This window comes from Malus domestica, chromosome 03, assembly GCF_042453785.1.
Source record: "Malus domestica chromosome 03, GDT2T_hap1".
NCBI classification, from domain to species: Eukaryota; Viridiplantae; Streptophyta; class Magnoliopsida; order Rosales; family Rosaceae; genus Malus; species Malus domestica.
The window spans coordinates 21957756-21981125 of NC_091663.1; the positions used below are offsets into that span (position 1 = coordinate 21957756).

A 23370-nucleotide genomic window follows, 5' to 3' on the forward strand; every position below is an offset into this window, starting at 1 on the left:
TGTTAAATAACTATCATCATCTTAATCAATGAGAAAAACTCCATCAATAAAAAGCATGCCATATCTTAATAATTATCCATGAGCAAATAAGCAACCAATAAATGCTTGTAAATTTCGGCCTTAATCTGAAAGCAATCACTACGTCCAGCACGTTTTGGATGTGACAAAACCACTTATAAACCAATATTTACATGCCTTTCCCGTTGACTATAACTATAAGGTATCATGTTCACAATAAATCATTGTAATTTTAACTTAATAGCAAAGACAATGCAGGTCACTTATCTGTAAATTCCATATATAATGAAACGAACTTTAAACCCAGCTCATCTGAATTCTCCAAGTAAGACCAATATTAATAAAGGACATAAAATACCGAAATTGATCTCATAGTGCAAAATTCTCAATAATAACCGCACAGATCAATACGAATTTATAATCAAAATATTTTTCAACTCGATGTAGTGATACATGATCGTATAACTTTAAATTTGAAAAGAGAGAGAAAGATCTCCAGCAAATAAGTGAAGAAATAAATATATTGCATATAAGAATCTGAAAAGCATGATACTTTCATATATGTGTATATAAACATATAATAATGACACTTATTATTTCGAATAGGAAAGTTAAATCAACATAAATACATTTAATTCAATAGATCCAAGCAATAAGTGGTTTTGCACTGGCTTTGCTAATCGGACAATCAAGATATGTGATTTGGCATCCAATGGGCTACAACTTTCATTTACGAGACATATTGAGTAGATAAGAGGCATTGTCGTTAGCACCATGCATCCTTATTTGTCCTCCACTGGCGATGAAGGTCAAGTTAATTGTTGGGACCTTGAACAAAACAAGTTATTTGTTTGTAGCACGGTCATCTAAGTGGTGTCAATAGCAAGACTCTTCATCCCACTCTTGACTATTTACTTACCAGAAGACGTGATAATGTATGTCGGGTTTAGGATATTTTTCTTAAGCATGTGCAAGTTCACGTATTGTCCGACCATGAAGGTACAATTTGCTTCTTTCTCGCGAGGCCAACAAATCCACAATTTGTTATCGCACTCATGACACAACCATAAAGCTTTAGGAACTTAGAAATGTTAAAAACATTTCAACTCTCACACACCATAAGAAATCAGTGTGTGCAATGGCACAACATCCTAAATTAGATAAGGGGAATTGCTTTGCATCTACTTCGACTAACACGATAAAGAAATTTAACCTTCTGATCGAAGGGAGAGTTTATGCACAACATATGTGTTTATACCATATTTAGGGCCTTGTATTTAGATCTCGTACAAATACTCGGGGGACTTAAATGTAATTATGTGATAAAGGAATGGGCAAATATGTAATAAGTAAAGAGCCCTTATTCTATAAAATGACCCCTCACCCTCACAATTGGGGAGAGCCTCATTCTCACCCTCGGAGGCCAATTCCTAGGCCCTCTCACCCCCTTTCAAAGCTCTCACTCTCAGAGCTCTCTCTCCTTTAAATAAATACATAATCAGTGTGAATGTAGCCCAAACCTTGGGGTGAACCACGATACATCTTGTGTTATTTACATTACTTGCAGATTCACGGTCGGATTTACATTGTTCCAAGACCTCCGGTTTTGTGCATCAACAATATGCTCTCCGAACAGAAAACCATTATTAACACCATGGCATCCAATGCAGATGGAGTAATGTCCACTGGAGGTGACAATGAACGTTTGTGGTTTTGGGATTGGAATAATGTTTCAATTTTCAACAATCCAAAGCAATGGTGCAGAGAGTGAAGCTGGAATTTATACTATTTCATATGACATCACAGTATGAGTCTGGTAAGTCCTAAAGCTGACAGGACAATCAAACAATCCAAACCTTCTTTCAAGGAAATAGGGTAGCATATCGTCTGCTATTTATGAAAACTTCATTCTCGATTCTACAAGAATTAAATGCAGAAACTAGACCTAAATGCCAATTCAGAAACTCATCCTCTTAAACTTAGGTCTCTTAACCCTAGAGATGTTCAGCGGTTCTAGGCTCTAGCTAGTATCTAAGTCTTCATGTGTAATTTTGTTTCCCAGTGATGATGGATGATCTAATAATTAGTAATATTTTATCGAATTTGAAATTGGTGTTGTTTTATTGAATAATACTACTTGTAGTTTTTACTTTTATATCACAATGTCCTTAATTGTTAATAATACAAAATAATTAAAATTTTACAACTCGAATCAATCAACAGGTGAAAAGAAATAATGAAAGGAATTTACATGAAGACACACACTCTTAACACTCACCAAGTCTTGCTTGAACCACCTCGTTCATATCACGTCCAATTGAATGTACATTTTTAATGGGTTTGTTAAGATTATTTGAGCATTTGATCTTTGGAATTTCTTGTACGAATTCTATAGTTTATTTGATCTTTTTGTCTAGTTTATATACAAAGCTTCTTGAAAATTTTGAAGGCCCTATGTGAAATCTAAACTAAAGTCATCACACTAGTGGTAGATTCATCAAGGAACAAAAGTGATATTAGGTGAACCCTTGAGGGCTGGAAAAGATATCGTTTCGAGCCATGTCATTATTTTCTGTTTTTTATTTCTTCAAATTGAAGAAAGTTGAGGTTCCACCACAAAACTAATTGGCACAATGGGAAGTAGCTCAACCTCTTATAAGTCGTTGCAAAGTTTTTCCTTTCACCAATGTGGGGCTCATTTACATTCATATATTCCCACGCCCCCTCATGTGTGGTGAATTTTCAAGCCAAACATGTGGACAACATAAATTGGGTGTCGTAGAGCATGTGTAGCCGTTGGGCATTCCACATGGGACAACCTGCTCTGATACCATGAAAATAGTTGGGATTCCACCATAAAACCAATTGGCAATATAATAGGTAGCCCAACTTACTTATAGCCCTTGTAAGGTTTCTACTTTCACCAATATAAGACTCTTTTAAAGTCACATCTGGCAATTATACATTTGTGAAGGTAAAAGAGTCTCACATCGGTGAAAGAAAAAAACCTTGCAAAAGCTTACAAGAGGTTTGGTTGCTTCCTATATTGTCAATTGATTTTATAGTGGAACCTCAACTTTCTTCATACTATCAAAGCAAGTTGACCCATGTGTGAAGTTGAACAGCAGCACGTGCTCCACATCACGCAATTGTGTTGTTCACATGTTGGGCTTGAAAATTTGTCACACGTGAGGAGGCGTGTGAAAATGTGAGGACAAAGTCTCCTATCGGTGAGGGACCAAACCATACAAGGGCTTATAAGAGGTGGGCTATTCCCTATATTACTAATTGGTTTTATGGTGGAGCCCCAACTTTCTTCACATATAACTTTGCCAATAAAATGAATATATGTATCATTATTGATCAATTAAGCATGTAGCCCATTATCCTAATGGATAGGTTGTTAAGTTTCCATCAATGCGTCCAGGGTTTGAAATCCCCATTTTTAAAATTATTATAATAGTTTTGAACTCTCTCTTCTCTTAATAATAATATTAATGATGATATCAAGATTTGACTTTGTTCCTTTGTTGGTTCACATACTGGAATTGGATCCCATCCGGATCCACTTTATGGGGATCATAGGGATCCCTATATCTTCGTGCGTTCAGAAATCATTTGACTTTTTTTTTATTTAAAATTAAACACAAATAGTATCTGACGAAAACTGGCCGCACAATGTACGATGAATGGCTAGGATATGGGGATCCCTAGGATCCCCACAAAGTGGATCTGAAGAGGATCCTCTGCCCATATGCTTGTCACATCTACAGATCACCCAAATGGTAGTTATTAGATTGGTTAAGTTGGCATTGTCTTTTGCTTTTGAGTTTGTTATGTTTTGAGGACCCTTCCAATATAATCCAAGATGCCATCTTTCAGGTTTGTACATTTTTAACGCTCTTATAAAACCGCTACTGTTCTACTTAGTATTATGGTCTAATGATGTTTCTCTTTACTTGTAAGTGAGACCTCTTAGTTTCTATTCTCATCAAAGACAAATTTGAACCACATTATTATTAGCTTATTGAGGCTTAGCCCACCTCACTCTCCCTTTAATGTAGATAATATCGTATGTTAAAAAAAAAAGTACCGATACTGTTGCACCTAACAAAATAATTTATAATTTACTTTACACATTTCATAAATCACTCTCCATAAAATTATAAATTGTGTATGATTAACAAAATTCTCGTAATCAAATATATAGTTTGGCTTTAAACTTATTTATATAACGACGTGTCAACATTTTACTGTATAAACGTCATAATTAGAACTGTTCATTTTTCATCATAATGTAAAGATCTTATTAAAAAAACACATTTACTTCGAAACCACTTAATTATCTATATGAATCAAGCACACCGACTGTTCAGTATGAAATTGTTATTTGTTACTATAATTATTAATTTATTTGATAGATAAAATCCTAAATTATTTATATATATATTTTTTGAAAGAAAATAATATTTATATTTAAATAACGATAAAAAGAAAGAAAAACTATTGATGTCACGACATTTTCATACCTCATCTTTTAAAATTGACAATGTCATATCTCATCTTATGAACCCATTTTTTATTAAAAAATTCATAAGATTGGCACAAATTCAGGCTAACCCTAGTGGAAGGTATAACATTGACACAAATTCATATGATAAGGTATGACATTGTCAATTTTAAAAAATGAAGTATGAAAATGTCGTAACCCCAATAATTGAAATAATTTTTTTGTACTTTACCCTACAAAGAATGATGATTTTGATTTTAACGTTAGTACAGTAAAATATATCGAAAATTTCGAAGGCAAGCACTTTTCTACTTTTATATTTTTAGGTTCCGAATGAAGCAAACGCAGGCCTAAAGTAAAGACACAACATCCGAGGTGGGGGTCCATGTAGATTTCTGCTCACTACCACTTCTGTATTACCGGATAGAGTTGAATCCAACACACTGACCGACGAGCAATCTTACCATCTTTCGCAACACCAGAAAATATAAAAAATAAATAAATAAATAAAGGAAAAAATCCAAAACCCCATCAGAGAGGGGTTTATTGAATTTTTATGGTTGCTGTTGGTGGCTGATTGCTTCAGTGCAAGTTTCTCTCTCTCTCTCTCTCTCTCTCTTCAATGGAGTGTTCTTCTTCTCTAAGGTTTTGCATACCCAAAAAACCTTTGCCATCAATCTGCACTGTATTGTTCTCTAGTATTTGCAGCAGCAGCAGTAGGAAGCAGCAGAGACTCATTTCCCAACAACTCTCTGCAGTTTCTTACAAGAAATTCATTCACTTTGCTTCGGAGGAAACCAAACTCCACACCCATCTGGAACCTTCTCCCTTGCAGGTATATGTATTTATACATTTATACATTTATAAATATACATACATATATATATATATATATATATATATACACATGTATGCATTCTGTTGCCTTTCAGCATACATCTTTAGATCTGGTGTGATTTGAAGTTTTGGGCCTTTGGCATGCAATTCTTGGATGAGGAAATATTTTCTATTATCTTTCAAAGTTATAGAATGCTGGTTTGCTGCACACCTGTTTCTTGAAAATAAAACAAAGAGGTTTATAAATGGCTTTTTTCTTTTGGGTGGATTAGTTTGGGAATTAGTTGCCGTCTTCCTTTTGTTAATTATGCAATTTTAAATGTGTGTTAACATAAAAGGTTTTGTGCATTTGTGGTTAAATAATCACATTACTGCATGGATGTTCCTATTGAATGAGAACCTCATCAGTTAGAAAGAAGCAGGGAATAGGAAAATTATGGTATGAAGATCAGTAAATGCACATATGAGGAATCTAACATATGAAAAGCGCTTCGGACTTTTGCTCAACGTAGGTCGCAACTGAGCATATTTGAGCAGCTTTGGCTTCCATATGTTTCTCGATTCGGCCTCCCTTAATTGGCCCCTAGGGAACTTACAGTAAGTTAGTCGGAGCTTTGTTCCCAATCGCATGAAGTGCCAAGTCTTTCTTTATAACCATTATCATAGATTATACATCACCAGTATAAGTGCTCGATTTAACTGAATTTTTTTTTACATGGGAGAAAAGGATTACTTGGTGTTGGAATATAAAGTGTCTATTGACTTTCAAATTGTGTGTGGTTAGGAACAAGGTATTAAATATCGATAATATCGGAAATATCGGTAGTCCGAAAACATGGAAATATCGATGGAAATATCGAGATAATATCGATATCGATAAAAATAATATGGAAACCACGGAAATTGTAAGAAAAACTTGGAAATTTTTATTGAAACTTTGCAGGATGTTTATTTAGTCAATTATCTATTAGTTTATCACAAAAAATTGGAAGGAAATGCATTGCATGATGGATTTAACATTATCAAGTTGATTATATAGCGAGCTGGCAAATATTGTGAGTGTAGAAAATATGTAGTAATTAATGAAAGAAGTTTAAACACACCATAATAATTTATATATAATGAATTAGTACAATATTTTATACTTTATACATTGCATGGTAAGATACATGAGTGACTTAGTACCACATAGAGTTCCTATGAGGTTCAAATTTTTCACTGTCTTCATCATCTCTATGTGTAGAGTGAGTGTATTGTGAAGAGTAGTTATCAAATGATAAATCCCCAAAATAGTTTTGCATGTAATTGTTAACATGCCACCCATATGGATCTGAGATTGGTTGACCTTGTCCATAAGCGAAATCATTTGAAGATTGAGTCTCGGATTGTTTCCATGAGTCACTCGATTCCATCCCAACAGGAATGGGATATGAAGGGTAGGGAAATGGTTGGTTATGAGTATAACCATAGTTACTACTTCCCAATCCAACAGAGTCCGAAGTTATAGATAACGAGTCATCTTCTTGACTTAACAAAATCCCCTTGCCTATTTCTCTACGAGTATAGTCCTTCCATGTGGCACCAATTCCTGGTCCTGCCCGTCTACTGCCATGGTCCTCATCCTGTGTTGCATGCGTGAAGTTTGCCTCACCAGTGAAGGGGCTCATAAATCCGGGAGGTGGTTCAACATAGTTTCCATATCCACCACCACTACCTCCAGCTCCACTATATCCTTCATCATTCCCACCTCCGGTGGTAGATGAGTCTCCTCCTGATCTTGTACTAGAGCTATCATTAGTATCAGCACGATGTTGTGGTTGTGTAGGATTGGAAGAAGGTGGAATTCCAGTGTTTCTTGGTCTTGGGCGCAAAAGTTCTTCTAAAGAGTCAGCGCTGCTAGATCCCACCTCCTCCGCTAATACTCTTTCTACATTTATCCCTTCATTATGTGCTTCTTCAGCAACTCTGGGAGCTGGGTTGCCTTCATCATCATCTAAATGAAGAGGTCTAATCCATTGATAAAGTTGGTTACCCTCTGTATCATCATCTTCAGCAACAATATCAAACACATCTAGTGGGTCACCACGGTCGACATGATCTATTTCTGCTTCCTTATCTCGAATTTGAAGCTTCATGTTGTAGTAGCAATAAACTAATTTTTCCAACCTACTATGAGCCAACCAATTTCTTTGCTTTGTGTGTATGAGTGCAAATGTGCTTCAATTTCTTTCACAAGCAGATGAGGAAGCTGTTTGTGATAATACTTTGATTGCTAACTTTCTCACAGTTGGTGCATCGGTCCAATACATGATTCACCATTCAGCTACAATGAAAAACAATGTTGATAAGCCTAATTATGCCAACAAATTCTATTATAAACTTATCGTGAAATATGTTTACACTCACTAGGAGACATTTTTGTTCGAGCAGCAACTGATGTTGGTTCTCCAAAAGTTCTTCTTGCATCTTTAAACCATGTTAGCTGAATTCAATAAATCGTGTTAGTTTAATCCAACAAAGTAATTATTATAATTTAAGTAATTGTGTACCTCATTTCCAAATTGGCCAACTACTGGTGATGCAAGGTCTAATTTAGAGTATACATTATGTACAGCACGTATAAGGGTACCATCATCTTCAACACCGGGTCTGTATTGGTATTGAGGGTTCAAATAATATGTTGTTCAAAGAAACACATACTCTAATAAGAGAAATAATACTTATGCAATTAAAGAAATGAATTGCAAATTATGACATAATTTATACCTGCTGCATGCAAATCGTGGTATAATGTTTTATACCATCGGTCTTCAATTATCTTTATGACCCACCTTGCACCATGTTTTCTTTCCAATTCATCATTCACTACATGCATCAACTCATATATTGCCCCCATAGTAGGATACATTTATGTGTCAACGATCTGTAAAACTTTGTAAAGAGGTTCAAACACTTGGCACACATGTTCTGATTGAGTCCAAAAAGCATGATCAAGCACTATACTTTCCACCATACGACCTGCATTTGAGTGGCTGAAATTGTGGTTGGCCCAATCGTCACTAGTGAATAGTTGCTTCAATCCTGCTTTCTTCTTAAGTAGGCTGTCTAATGCAATATAGTTGGTGGCGAATCGAGTGGTAGCTGGACGAATAATTTCTCCTTTGCAAAATTCACGCATCTTTGCCAACAACCAACCGTGATTGTAAATATAATTTGTGATCGTTCTAGCTCTTTTTACCATAGTAGCAACATTCTCTCTTCCCCATTGCCTCAAACATGAGATCAATACAATGTGCTGCACATGATGTCCAAAACACATTATGACGCTTCATTAACTTTTTTCCAGCTTTGACAAATGTAGAACCGTTGTCCGTTATGACTTGGACAACATTATGCTCTCCCACCTCCATGATTACATCCCTTAATAATTTGTAAATATACTTGTAGTTCTTTATATGGTCTGAAGCATCAACAGACTTAAAAAAAATTGTCTTTCCCTTGGAGTATACCATGAAGTTTATGATAGACAATCTGGTCGGGCCAGTCCATCTGTCACACATGATTGTGCAACCATTAGTTTCCCACTTTGACATTAACTTGTTAACATACTCGTCAATGTCTTTATACTCCATATCCAAATATTTGTTTCTTATCTCATAGGGAGTGGGAGGTTGTACTCCAACACCGGCCTGTTGACATCCCACTATCATATTTTTGAAATGATGTGATGATGCTTTCTCAGCAGGGACATTTTCATAGATAAAGAACTTGCTAATTAGACGCTCCATTCCCTCATTCACATTACCTCCAGTGAAATAACTCCAAACACTTTTTTGACGTGCTTTGGATGACTTATATAAACTTGGGGCTGTTGGTGGTGTTGGTTGTGATTCTCTAAGACTGCCTCCCCGTCTCATTTGTGCACCACCACTTGTCCCGGAACCTTGTGCTCTATTAGGAATTTTATGAAGGTGTTCTCTTTCCCATGCTGACTGTTTGGAGGCACGTAATGCTTGTTTCAAACTGCGTCGTTCTTCAGGTCCCATGTCATCATCACATTCGTCCTCATCGTCATCATCATCACTGTCAACCGCTTGGCCAATGACTTCTCCTCTTAGCCCAGCTCGAATATTTTCCATTCCATGTGTTATCTTTTCCTTCTGCTATTTTTTATTTTTTAATAATGTGCTGATGAATGCCTTCACTTCTGGGGGGACATTATCGCATCGTTGGATATTTTTTGCTGGATCTAATCCACTAAGATGGTACTTAAGTCGTGTCACTCCGCCACTCTTCATTACCCGATCACAATATTTGCAAATTGTGCCATGTTTGTTTCCGTCTATTGGGTTTCCATGTTCCCAAGCTGGATCATGTTTAGTAACTCCACTGGACATCTTAAACGTACCTATATTTATTTTTCATGAAAATTAGACAATTATTTTTTGGCCAAAAAATATAGTAGTGATGACGGTTATATAAGAGAACCTAAATAATAAAGTTATTCTACAGAAGAATTAAATACAAAGTAAAGAAAATGATTGTAAAAATTTAAGTATAAAGGTCGTACCCAGTGCACAAGGCTCCCGCTTTACGCAGGGTCTGGGAGAGGTGAATGTAAAAATTTAAGTAATTATAAAAATAATATGGAATAATAAAACCTAATATTAATGAATAATAATCCAATTTGATAAAAAAATAATCCTAATATAAAACATAGTGATGAATAATAATCCAATTTGATAATAATCCAATTTAATAATAATCCAATTTAATAATAATCCAATTTAATGAATAATCTAATTTGATAATAATCCAATTTAATGAATAATAATCCAATTTGATAATAAAAAAACCTAATATTAATGAATAATAATCCAATTTGATAATAAAACCTAATATTAATAAAATAATAAATAACATTAAACATATTAAAATTATCCTAGGGAATAATTATACAACATTACTTAATTACTTAAAAAAATTAACATGTAATTGTTAACATTACTTAATTACTTACAAAAACTAACATGCAAGTATTAATTACTTAAAAAAATTAACATACGAGTCCACACAAATTTTTTTGTTGTTGTATAAATTACAATAATATAAATATAAGTTTGTAAACTTACTTTAAATATGGAACCCTTTGTGTTCAAGCTCTGGAATGGATCTGGAATGGCTTTGAAAGAGGTAAGGGAAGAAGAAGAAACGAAAATGCTCTAAATGGCTCTGATACTCCACCTCTTGAAAGAATATCATAGTGGCACACGGTTTTGAATGAAACCACCATCCATGGTCTGAAATTGTACAAGTTATAATTGTAAAAGTTGTCTGCGTTTTGAATTATTTAGATTCTTTTCAAAGAAATCACCATTATTTTTGTCCATGGTCTGAAATTGTCAAAATAATTGTAAAAGTTGTCAGAAGTTCCTGAGTGTGTCCTGAGTCCTGACAGGAGGAACCCCACACACACACACAACACACGCAACCACACACGCACACAACAACGCATGCACACAAACATCACACACCCAGACACACAGAGACCTCTGTCTCTCTCTCTCGATCCTTCTCTATTCTCTCCATTCTCCACTCCCACACACACACACACACAGATCTCTCGATCTCTCTTCTCCCTTCTCCCACACACACACCACGGCCTTCTGCTCCTCCCTCTCCTTTCTCTCTGCACCGAGACCCACATACACCTCTCCTTTCTCTCTGCACCGAGACCCACACGCACACCATCGCACCTGCTCCGGCAAGTTTCTTCAATTTCTCTCCATTCTCCACTCCCACACACACACACAGAGATCTCTCGATCTCTCTTCTCCCTTCTCCCACACACACACCACGACCTTCTGCTCCTCCCTCTCCTTTCTCTCTGCACCGAGACCCACACGCACACCATTGCACCTGCTCCGACGAGTTTCTTCAATTTCTCCGGTTAGGTAAGCTTCGAGTTTTTCTTTTTCTGTTCTAGATCGAAGCTTAGATGTGAAATTGAAGTTCTATCTCGTGTTTTTGCAAGGTTTTTAGGATGAAATCGGCTCGGGAATAGGCACACCCATCTCCGGCGAGGCCGTGGGTGTCGACGAACTTTCCGAACACCTCCGACCGTTTCACGGCAAACGGACGTTATAAAGACGTTCCTCTCGTCTTCTATTTCATTTTCATACCTAGATCGGAGTCTAGGGGGCTCTTTTACAGTCGGCCGGAGCTGTAGAAGCTCCGGCGTTCTTCTCCGATTTGCACAGTTCTGAAATTTCGCGATAATATCGACAATATCGCGATATTTTGACAAAAACCAATTGGATAACCATTAAAATATCGGTCTCGCGAAAAACCGATAATATCGGCGAAATATCGCCGATATTATCAGCATTTAAGACACTGGTTAGGAACATGTTCTCCATACTTCCCTTGAGTGTCAAATCACCTTTGTGATGATTCTCCCCCGAGGTTTCAGGGCCAATAGGGACTTGGGATCCCAATCACCAAGCTAATGCTATCCCGAGCACTAAGGTTGGGCTAGTACTTAGGACTGGAAACTGAGCATTGCGATTGCTCAACTCAAGATAGAGATCTGATTTGTCTTCGACCAAGGTGCTCAGACATTGTCCAGAGTGCTTGGGTAGGTGGTCAGGTCATCAAGTCCTATACTTGCACCATGTGGCCCATTCAAAATGTGTGGTTTGAATCTTGATACATTTTTTTTTTCTCAAAACATTTCCAAAAATGACCGAGCCGTTGCTTGGATCCCTATCTTTATTTCTACCCACAGAGATACCGATAGAAATCTATCTGTGAATCAATCGACTGGTTTTGTAGTTGCTTTGCAAACAATCTTTTTCACATTACAAAAAAAGAATTGTTCTACTTCGGCATGCGGTCCCTTTGCATGCATCCAGTAGTAATTGAACCTACAAATTCACCAATTATGAGTTGGGCGCTTTGGCCATTCAGCCATGGATGCTTAACGGGGATCCTCGTACATGGTGAATAACTAAATTCCAATTGAAATGAAATCTTTAGGATAAACCAATGCAATTTAGGAGGACTCAATGAAAGGACATCAATTCAGTATGGTTTCAGTAGAGTTAGCTGAAGGCACTGTTTTATTCGATTGCCCAAATTCTGTCAAAAATGAAATTGAATCCTCAGAATGTGAGATGTTTAACTGATTGATTGCAGTTTTAGCAAGGATCGTATCATGTTTGCCAGCAGTATATCCTTCATATTCAATTCCGTTTAATAAGTATTAAATTCATATAGTCTCTAACTAAAGTGTTTTGCTAGAAGATAATGAACTTTTGCAGCTTTTTCATATGCATTATTTGGAGTAGACCATCTTCACAAAAGTTTTGCAACTTCCACATTGGCCATTTCTTGAACTATTTTCTTTTTTTGTTTTTCATTTGTGAGAACTCTTTTGCTGCTTTGATAGTATCAAATTATCAACACGTCACAATATAACCACCTCTCATAATATTTAACATTCCTTTGTACGTCTTCAGGAAAGATATAATTCCAGGATTTCAATGGATGGTAAAGCAGATATTCAAATGTTATCATTTGAAGCTACTAAAATTAGACATCTACGTAGCTTATGCATTGAGAGCCAAACAATGCAGGTATCATGCTTTAACATGTCTTTTTATTTACTCTATGATGCTCACAAGGCTCCATTTTATTCAGTATGTTAGTTTCAGTTTGATTTATCATTGCTATAATCCTGGTGCAATAACTCAGCTAATGAATTTTCTGCGGTTTGCTATATTTCAAAAAAGTATTTCACCAGCATATTCAAATAGAGGTAGTTCATTTGAGGTAGCGTGTGAAATTGATGGACAAAATTTGTTACAGACCAGTTGGAAAATCAACTGTAGGGTGATTTATGTTTTTCAGAATTGTCTACATAAATAGAGATGATTACATGTCCTGTGTGAAATGTGCTGTAGCCCCACGAATATTAATTTTCTTGACAAAAGGCTTGATTGGTTTTATATGTACAGTAATTTGCTTCCCAACTAGCTTCATGGTTAAGTTTATTTTGTCATGTTAGATCTTTTCCGGCTCTTGACACTATGAAGGGACAATAATAATATAATATCACACAATTTGATTTAGCAATTAGCATTTAGAAGGTGAACCATAAATAAAACTGAAGCCATATATTGCTGTTGCAGCGGAATTTAATCAGCACAACTTTTCCTTGAAGTAGTGCATGTATTGTATATTCTGTTATTATCTATAGAACTATTCACATTTTCCTTTGCAATGCCAATAACTGTTGTATCATAAACCGTATGCAGATTTTGGATTTTGCTGTCTTCCCAGAACCCGAATTTGATATGCCCATATTTTGTGCCAACTTCTTCACCAGTGCAAATATAAACATAGTTGTGCTGTAAGCTCATATTTATCAATGTATTGCTGTTCCTTTGTCAATTATTACTCTGAATCTTAAGCATAAACACAAATACATTTCTTTTTTCTTTTATGAAAAGCTAGGGGTGAGTTATAAGAACAAAATTACAAATATATTGGCTCTCTGCACAATTTTTGTATTCTAAAATTCCTACTTTTTCTTGCTATGAATCGTTTGCTTTTCCAATTTCTGTCCTTTTAGAATTTTATACAAAATCTCTTATTGCATTGGATTTGAGTTACCTCTTCATAATCTGACCAGCCCTTATTTAGCACAGTTATTTATAGAAGTCCAACTTTCTGGCTTTGATATGTCATTAATTATTTGTCTTTTTTAGTTCATGTTGGATGTGGTGATCTAACAACTCCACCATTTACCTCACTTTTGTATCCTCTCAAATTATTAGTTTTAGTGCAACAGAACTGTAATTTTCTTGCTGTTGCAGGTTTGGTATCGTTCATATATATTGAAGAGCTTACCCGTGATTAATCATTTGTAGGGACCTCAATCCGTTGCATGATGTAATCAGTCAAAGGCATTACAGAGACAAATACTATAAAAGCCTAATACCTCTTGGTGTTAAATATTCTGAGGTATGTGGAATGATTTGAACTGGCGCACCTAATGTAGGATGTCGTTTCAATAGTAATTTCCAATCTTTCTTAAGATATTGCATTGCAACTGAACTCAGATTTCATGCAGCTTTTACCCTGGGGAGGAAAGCTTACGAGTGAGTCACTTAAATTCTTTTCACCAATTGTGATATGGACAAGATTTACGTCAAGCCCCAACAATTATGATGTTTTATATTCTGCATTCATGGATTATTACAAGGTATAGATTTGATGGACTTTATGCCCCCAAATTTGTGATATTTTCATAATGCTGTCAAGTGGAATTGGATATCAAACATTCATATTGTAGGACAATTAACCTGTAGGATTCCAAATTGTAATATACGACAACTTCCTCTTGCTCCTGCAGGCATGGCTTGCACTGATGGACCAAGCAGTAGTGGAGACAAATGCCTCCCAAATTATATGTAACCGTGAAGCGCAACATAGATATCTAACATGGAGAGCAGAGAAGGTGATTTATAATCTTTCACAAGTTTTTTGTTACACACATTCCGCATCTGTTGTATGAATTCCTTGTGATTTATTCTGGAATAGATTTTATTGTGAAGTCATCGTGCATCCCTTTGGTTTACTCTCAACGCTTAAAAAATCAGTGTTTTAGGTATGAAACACAAAGATAATGAAGAAAAGAAACACAGGTGTTTCCCCAGAATGTGGTAGATTTATTGCTGGAAATTTTAGAAGATTGTGAAATTAACATTTCCGCCAATGTGATCACTTTCATAATATTTATATTTGAATGCCATGAGGAAAACGGGCATTCAGAAAGGTTTAAGAACGATTTATGAAGAATTAGTCGTTGACTGTGATGCCAAAACTTGACAAAAGTTGAGTAGTGAAACCGAGCATTATACGGGTTGAATGATCTCCTAATCTGGTTGACTAAAGTTAGAGTTTAACTTTAATCCCCAATTATCTGTTTATGTGACTTATTTTGTTGAGGTAACATATGAAAGCAGGATCCCGGACATGCACTACTGAAAAAGTTGATTGGGGAGACACAAGCTAAGGTATTATTAGACATGAATGAGTTGGATTTTCTTACATCAGTGCAGTGCAGTTTCTTACGTAAAATCTAATCCGTAGGACTTGCTGGTGAACTTCCTCTTTAATGGAATCGATGAACTAGGAAGCAAAACTTTCCTCGATTACTTTCCAGAGTACGGCTGTGAGGATGGGACTGTAAACCAGAGTCGCAGTATGATAGGGAAATCTTTTGAAAGTCGCCCCTGGGACACAAAAGGAGAATTTATTAGTAACACACACTTTTGAAAGTTAGATTGTAACATTATTATCTTCGTATCTGTTCCGTTCGTCTTCCCTCTGTGGATTCTTTCCCTTCTTTTTTGTTCTTTCGGAATCCAGATTTGTATATAGTAATATAACTTTTTCTAGATAGACGATGGTAAGATGGAGTTATTGTGATGCAGTTCAGTTGGGAACTGCTACTCAGTTGAGTTTTTATATGCCCCTAGATCATGTAATTTGCCACCTAATGAATAAAAATTTTAACTCATCTCGAGTTGAACATCTTGTCGCATTGCCGTTTCACAAGCGACACAATGGCAAGAACGATATATTTTTGTGATGAGTTCGATACTTGGTTGTGGCTAGTTCCGTTCTGTGCTAGAGTGGTTTTGTTTTGGCAGGTGCAAAGTAGAAGTTTATATAAATATTCTATAGTTTGTCCACTAAAGGAGAATTGCAAGAAAATGGTACCTAGAAACTCACATATAAAGCAAGATTCTCTAGTTTCGGTGTGGATATTTAGAACATGAGATCACTTCTAGAGGATGCACGAGCGACTGATAAGCAAACGAAGGGCAACAAAATTTACAGATCTTAATCGAAGTATTACACAGTAGTTATTTACACTATACAGACATTTATATATTTTGTTTCCAAACAGTATCGTCGATATACATGAATGATCCAAATGAAATCCAAAAATACAGTCACTGAGCTCGGGCAGCTTTGAACAATTCCCGCCACTTTTGCTGATCACTTCCTGGGCCTTCTCCCTGCACAGTACAAGATTTTTCCGTTGGAAAGGAATTCCTCAAAGAATAACCTGACAGGGTTAATTGGAATCCTTGATATTTCTATCACAGATGCAACAGATCTCTAATAAACACGGCAGCAATATCAAGCGTGTTCCAAATCGTGAAGGGTCAAAAGCAGTGTACTCTTATACACCGAGGGGAAAAAATAGAATGGAAACTGATTCCAGTCATCTTCCTCAATTCAAGTTCATTCCCAAAGACTTATTTTGTTGCCTCATTATGTTCTATTCCTTATTCTAACAGCTACTTATTCGGCTTCAGGTGTTACTTTTCCTGACATCCAAACTTGAAGGGACACTTTCAGGATGTAAATCCTGGCGAGCTCATGGAAATAGGTGGCCTAGAAACCGCAACATCCCCATCCGGATGGAAAATTCCCATTCCACTTGGGCTTCCATGTTCATATGGGTTGCTGATAAGCCAAGTAACATCAATTTCAACAAGCCAAAAAGAGTGACACTGAGGAACCACGCACAACCAGCCAAACTGTGGAAGCTAATAACAGTCTACGAAAGCTTTTTTTGGGTCTTATATAAGAGAGGTTCAAATTTTCCTAGAAACAATTAAGCAAGGACACCATTCACCTTTCAACATGCAATGTAGATTATTGAAACCTTAAATTTTCCTTCCGAAGTATCACAGATCAATTTACAGGCTTCCACTATTAGTTAGGTTAAGTATTAACGCATGACCTTTCAATTCAGGCGCATTTTTTCTTTAGTTATGGTCAGTAAATCTTCAGATATACTTAAAGACTGACATGAAGTTTGAGTTCAAATGCCAAGGGATGTTTAAAATTGAGACCAGACATGCATTACTATGTGGTGACCCCCTAACTTCTGCAATCATCTTTAGAAAATTACCTCGACCGAGTTGACTTCAAAAATTTGTCCTTCAGTACATTCTATGTCCAACGCCTGTATGCAAGCTTCAGCAACGACATGCCTGCTAACCTCTCCAACTAGCTTATCTCCTGGTTCCCATAAAAAAATATGAACCGATTAAAGACATTCTAGGAAGGAATTAGCAATACTCAATAAAAAAAACCATGTACGCAGATGATCATTCTTTCCTGAACTTTAGGACTTGATGAGGTATGACAGGAATATATTGGAATCTCGCAGAAATTTAATTTTGAGATATTTAAATCACCATATTCAACTCAACACAATTAAGCCTTCCCACAAATGGTTGGCTCAATGTGTGGCTTGATGCAGGATCAGTTACTAGCTACTGAACAATGTTCCAGACTCAGACCAGGCATCTACTAAGGTAGCATCGGTTGTATAAGGTTGCTAAAAGCCAGGAACAAACAAATATAGACACAGCAGCTGCATTCATGTCAAGGTTTCTGACGTATAAATAATGCCCATCCCTAAGTAATGCAGAAGCAGAGTAAACACACAATGAAATAAGTTACAAGTTAAAACTCATTTGCATCAAAGCCCCGAAAGGGAATACATCGACAACAACATAATTACATAAGAAAACAATGTAGTACTTTTCAGTTTTTGTCCTTTCATTTTTGGTCCATCAGCCCTACTATAACATTTTAAATAGCAGTTTCCCATATTGAACCCTTCCCCCTCCGCCTATCTCTCATCCTAAAGCAAAGTATTCCTTTGACATTCTGCCGAAGCAGCCTTCATTCACTTGACATTTCGTAACCTCTTGTTTGATGGTTTTGTGTTCTGCTTATTGCGGTGCTGCCAATTGATGCTAAATTTTTTATAGAAGACCAGAGGACCCATAATTGAGCCTCATGAACTGAACCTCTAATTCATCTATGCAATGCTCGGAGCAATTGAAGTACCTTGACCTAATAGGACTGCACGCCGTTTGCCAGCTGTAGCTTTGAGCAATGTATTAAGATCATATGATGTGTAAGGTCCATCTGTCAATCTACCAGGTCTGAAACGCACCAAGAACAATATAAGCAACCACCGAAAGAATAATCAGCTGCTTTTCTCTAACTTGAAGTCTGCCATATACAGCTGCTTTATAAAAGTTCTATTGTCTCTCAGAGAGTCAGAAGACAAGTACATTAACGAGTTTACACAAACCTGATTATTGTAAATGGTAGGCCAGAATTACGAAGCATATCCTCCCCCATCTTTTTATATTTGAGAACGCCAAAAAGGTTCATAATGCTACAAAACAATGTAATTCAATTATTCTATGTGAGAAGAAGATAGAAAAGTGAAACTCACTTCATCTGTTCATCATGAACCAATTGTATGAACATGGTCAGTTCCAAATCGAGTCCATGTCACATCAAAATTTTTAAAGCCATAACAAGAAGAGGTACAAGAATGCTACATTACTCCCGAAGAACTATATAGCGAATAAAACTCACATCTACGCTATGAAGAAGAAACCAATGCGAGATTCCGAAACTAGATAACCATTCACAAAAATAAGCTGGTATTGGTACAAGTAAACAGTGCGTAAGAAGATTCTTGAATTGCAAGGAGTCTCATTTTGTACAAGGAGAAAATATATTCCTTTAAATGCATCCTGTATGTGATGTAGGACAGGAACTTTGGCTCTTTGATTGTTGTAAATTGTTCGTAGGGAATGAACAAGAATGTCAAGAAAACGAGGACACAAGCCACTACTATCAGACCTACATCACACAATCCTATAAACATAAGCTTGCTGGAAAGCTCTGTAAATTTATGTGTGCCTCAAATGAAAGGTTCACAAGCCTCATATGGTTTCTATGCCGCTGCTTATTAAATGCAATGCATGAGTCCCAGCCATATTATGAACTATGTTTATACCATATTTAGGGCCTCGTATTTAGATCTCGTACAAATACTCAGGGGACTTAAATGTAATTATGGGATAAAGGAAGGGGCAAATATGTAATAAGTGAGGAGTCCTTATTCTATAAAAGGACCCCTCACCCTCACAATTGGGGAGGGTCTCTCCTCATCCCTCTCGAAGCCTCCTCACATCCCCTAAGCTCTAAGCTCTCTCTTCCTCTTCAACAGAGAAATACAATACAATCAGTGTGGACGTAGCCCAAACCTTGGGGTGAACCACGATAGCTCTTGTGTCATTTACATTTTATGCAGATTCACGGTCGGATTTACGTTGTTCCAAGACCTCCGGTTTTGTGCATCAACAAACTATTATCAATTCCCTGTTGGGATCTTATTATGAAACTATGAAATTTTGAACGCTACACAAATCTGATGCATTTAAATCCCTAAATGTAGTTCCGAGTGAATTAGTATTACCTCCATGGCAGTTCATTTGACTTGGTTACGCCTACTGATGATACAAGAACAATTCTCTTCAGCGATGAAGGCAGTGCAGATATAAGATTTCTCACACCCTCCCAATCTTGAACAAAAAGTTTAAAGTCAAAATCTCTGAAAGCATAGTTCTAGATGAGTAAGAACATTCGGTTGTGAGCATACTACCCATGCAAGCATGTCCATGAAGTTGGCACAAAATTTATGAATCTATTTGGTATGCAAGGCTGTTCAGCAATCTATTACATCCGAATAGAAGATAAATAGTGCACCATGTTGTATGATGGAGATTCTTGCTCACTGGTAAAGAAAAAGTTTCAAAATGGATAATTCTAACCAACTCTTTCTGGTGTATTATCGCCTTCCCATCGCTTTGAAGGAAAGGCAGTAGTTCCCGAGCAGCAAATCACATGGGTGACTCCCTAAAAGATAAGACATTGTAAAACTAATACTTCAGAATCATTAATCATTGACACATTTATATCCAGTAAATGGAAGAAAGGTACAAGCAACTGAACTTAAAGCACGAACCTCAAAAATAGATGGATCCAGATCCTTTGGATTCCGAGTGTCCCCTTTGAATATCTATCAAGTTTCGAATATTTAGAACTTATACCCCTACTCCTCGTGGAAGGATGCAAATTTAAAGCAAGAAAATGCATGCATTTATCCTCAAAAAATAATTTGGAGGAAGAAATTATCAAGGGAATCGGGAAAGCATACACAATTCATCCACATGTTAAATGTCACCTACTATAATTAATCCAAGTGTTTGGCTCAGTTAAGTCTCAACCTCGTGTCTTAGAAAATAAATCACTGGGCTGGATGCTTTAACTTAACAGAAATATATGCAAAACATTTGAGTGATTGATTGATAGGAATCTCCGGATAAATTACTTACACAGAAATTGGTACCTGCAATGTTTCTTCATCGTGTTCACCAAATAATGTAGTGGCTTTCTCGGGGTCACGCAACAATAGTCGGGACTTGATATTCCGGTCGAGCAACGAAGCCACCACCAGCTGACCTGGAATGAGATTCAGGTTACAAAGTTGCCAAGAAAATCATAAAAGAAGTAAAATCTTGGGAGTACTTATTTGATACAGATACACACCTACTGCACTAATCACTACAAAACCAATCGCATTTCCACAATCACAAGGCTCAATTTCTATAACGCACATAAACCAACATCAATTACAAATACCCGGAAATAGAATTCGAAACAAAATAAAAGTACTAGTGATATCCACACACACATACATACAGACACATATACACACATACATACAGACACATATACACACATACATACATACATACATACACACACAAACTGACAAACACATACATACATACATATACACATACGCATATATACTACATACATAGTGTTAAAAGATGTCTAGACTGTCCAACTCTAGATTAAAATATCGCTTAAATTCTAATAGATAAATAATAAGAGGGTGTCCCCCTGCAATAGTTTAAATTAGATTAGAATATCACTCGAACAGTAAAAAATAAATAAATAAAAAGATGGTATGTGCAAGCATAGGAAGAGCTAGTAAAGCAAAGCAGGACCACTTGGGGAATACCAACGCCGCCGGTGCCGCCAATGACGAGAACGAGCTTGGAAGAGGAAGAAGGGGAAGCTTCTGAATTTCCGGTGCGCTCTGAACTTGGGGACTGGACGACTTCTTCTTGGACAGCACCAAGTGCCGGTGGCGATGATCGTCCTTTAGAGCGCGAAATGGTTGTTGAATTGATAGAGGAATTTGCATGGAGATCCAGAGGTGGTGGAATAGAAAAAAGAGGCATTCTGTGAGGGTGGTTTGGGAGATTTCTAGCTGGGATTGGAAGATTAAGAATCGAAGTAGGTGAGAGTCTGGAAGCCATGGCCATGTGAGCAAGAAAGCAGAGGAGGGAAGGAGGAGATGGAAACAGCAGTTTATGACTTGTGGTCGTTGTATTTCTTCTCGGATTTACCAAAATGTCCCCCAAATATCCATTCCATTTAGTACTGGCAGACAAATTCTTATTTTATTTTTTGGTTTTTTTTCAAAAGAAAACGAAATTGCCACTAGTACTATAGTTAATTGGTATTTTTTCTTACTTGTAAGTGAGATGTCTTAGATTTTATTCTCGCTAAAGGCGAAGTTGAACTACATTATTATGGCAAACCATTGGATTTAATTTTTGGTGGTTAGATTTATAATTTTTTTTAATTGTTTTAGCCGTTGGACTTAATTTTTTGTTTTTAGATTTTTTTACCTTTATATTTCATTATATTCGATATCAATTATTGGATTTAATGTATTTATAAATTATTTAGAAAAAAAATTGAATCTACACCTTAGTTGAATCACCTGGGCCATTCGATCAAGAAAATAGTAATTTGTCTTTCTGTAAGTGACCGACAGCGTCAGCAACTGAGTCGCAGCGCTAGGTTCTAGCCACTAACCTCGGCTCATTTTCTCGGGTAAATTTGGCCCCAAAAAAAGTTTTAACCCAAAACCCTTTTTTGGGAGAAGTTTTGGGCAAGTTTAAAACTTTAGTTTTGAGTTTTAACCCAACTTTTGGATTTGGTCTTAAGACAACTGGGTGTCTAGAATAATAAATGAAATCTCACTCTTGCCGAGCAAGAGCTTCCTTCGAAAGAGATTGTATCCAAAGCTGATTAGCACCAAAAGTGTGACACAATCAAAACAAGAGTATCAACAATGAAGTTAGCCTCATGAAAGTACATGACGAAAACTTATGAAAAGAAATCGAAAAGCTAGTTTTTGAATGTTGAAGATGATGGTACGAAGCCTCCATAAGGATCCTAGGCCAACCATTACTTGAGCAATAGTTCTTATTTTTTTGTTAAGCACACAAATTTCTAAAGGATCCTGACTGTAATTTTTTTTTTTTATCTTCAAGGAAAAAATAGCACACAAATTTGATATCACGCTCTGTATTCTGTGTTTGACCTCTGTATTAAAGAGTGTCAGTTGTGTGCTTAGTTTTATGAGTTCAAACAGCACTGTTGCTCAAATATGGGTCAAAGTCAGGCTGAACTCGGATTCGATTACCATATTCCTTAGTAGGACGATGAAAAGTTGTCCTTGATTAAAATGGGCATCAGCCTCTCTATCAGTGCGATCAAAATGGTCAAACTGCACGAACCTTATCACAGTTGGCATGGGAGGGAGGGGCTGAGGATAGATTCAATCCTCAACTTATAGAAAAATGGGCTACTGTTAGAACTAATGGAGTCATCATTTTGTATTTGTTTTGTTAAACTGGGCCAAAATCAAAGAAATTTGTCTTTTGGATGGAGAAAGTGTCAAATATATAAAACTTTTGGGGTGATAACACATGGAACGAAAAAAACGTACGAGTGCGCAAACAGAAATATAACAGCTTTAAAGGATTGTGTTGAAATATTTCGCATGGATCGTATCTGTGAGAAAAGAAGAGTGTAAATATTTGAACTCTACTTCAACTTATACTTCGGCATTTTGTGATAAAACACCCCACATGGGATTGTGCAGTGATAATTACCAAGTTAAGGACTGTTTGGATTAAAACTTGACTTTGGGCTCAAGAAAGGAGCTGGCCCAA

The 23370-nt window shown here is 36.5% G+C and overlaps 2 protein-coding genes across 2 annotated transcripts; one reads left to right on the forward strand and one right to left on the reverse strand.

Moving 5' to 3' along the window:
• The first annotated feature begins 4830 nt into the window (after nt 1-4830).
• LOC103426911 (phytochromobilin:ferredoxin oxidoreductase, chloroplastic) lies at nt 4831-15953 on the forward strand. Its single transcript, XM_008364992.4, has 8 exons — nt 4831-5363; nt 12886-13002; nt 13684-13778; nt 14299-14392; nt 14502-14633; nt 14784-14888; nt 15397-15447; nt 15524-15953. The coding sequence occupies exons 1-8, from the start codon at nt 5151-5153 to the stop codon at nt 15707-15709; spliced, it is 993 nt and encodes a 330-aa protein (XP_008363214.3). The 5' UTR covers nt 4831-5150; the 3' UTR covers nt 15710-15953.
• Nucleotides 15954-16243: 290 nt separating this feature from the next.
• On the reverse strand, nt 16244-21951 carry LOC103427134 (uncharacterized protein At5g02240). Its single transcript, XM_029100018.2, has 9 exons — nt 21360-21951; nt 20679-20791; nt 20295-20348; nt 20101-20185; nt 19746-19851; nt 18564-18650; nt 18314-18411; nt 17364-17473; nt 16244-16458 (listed from the first exon to the last, which is right to left on the reverse strand). Exons 1-9 carry the CDS (start codon nt 21664-21666, stop codon nt 16393-16395), a joined length of 1026 nt encoding a protein of 341 aa, XP_028955851.1. The 5' UTR covers nt 21667-21951; the 3' UTR covers nt 16244-16392.
• Between the last annotated feature and the right edge of the window lie 1419 nt (nt 21952-23370).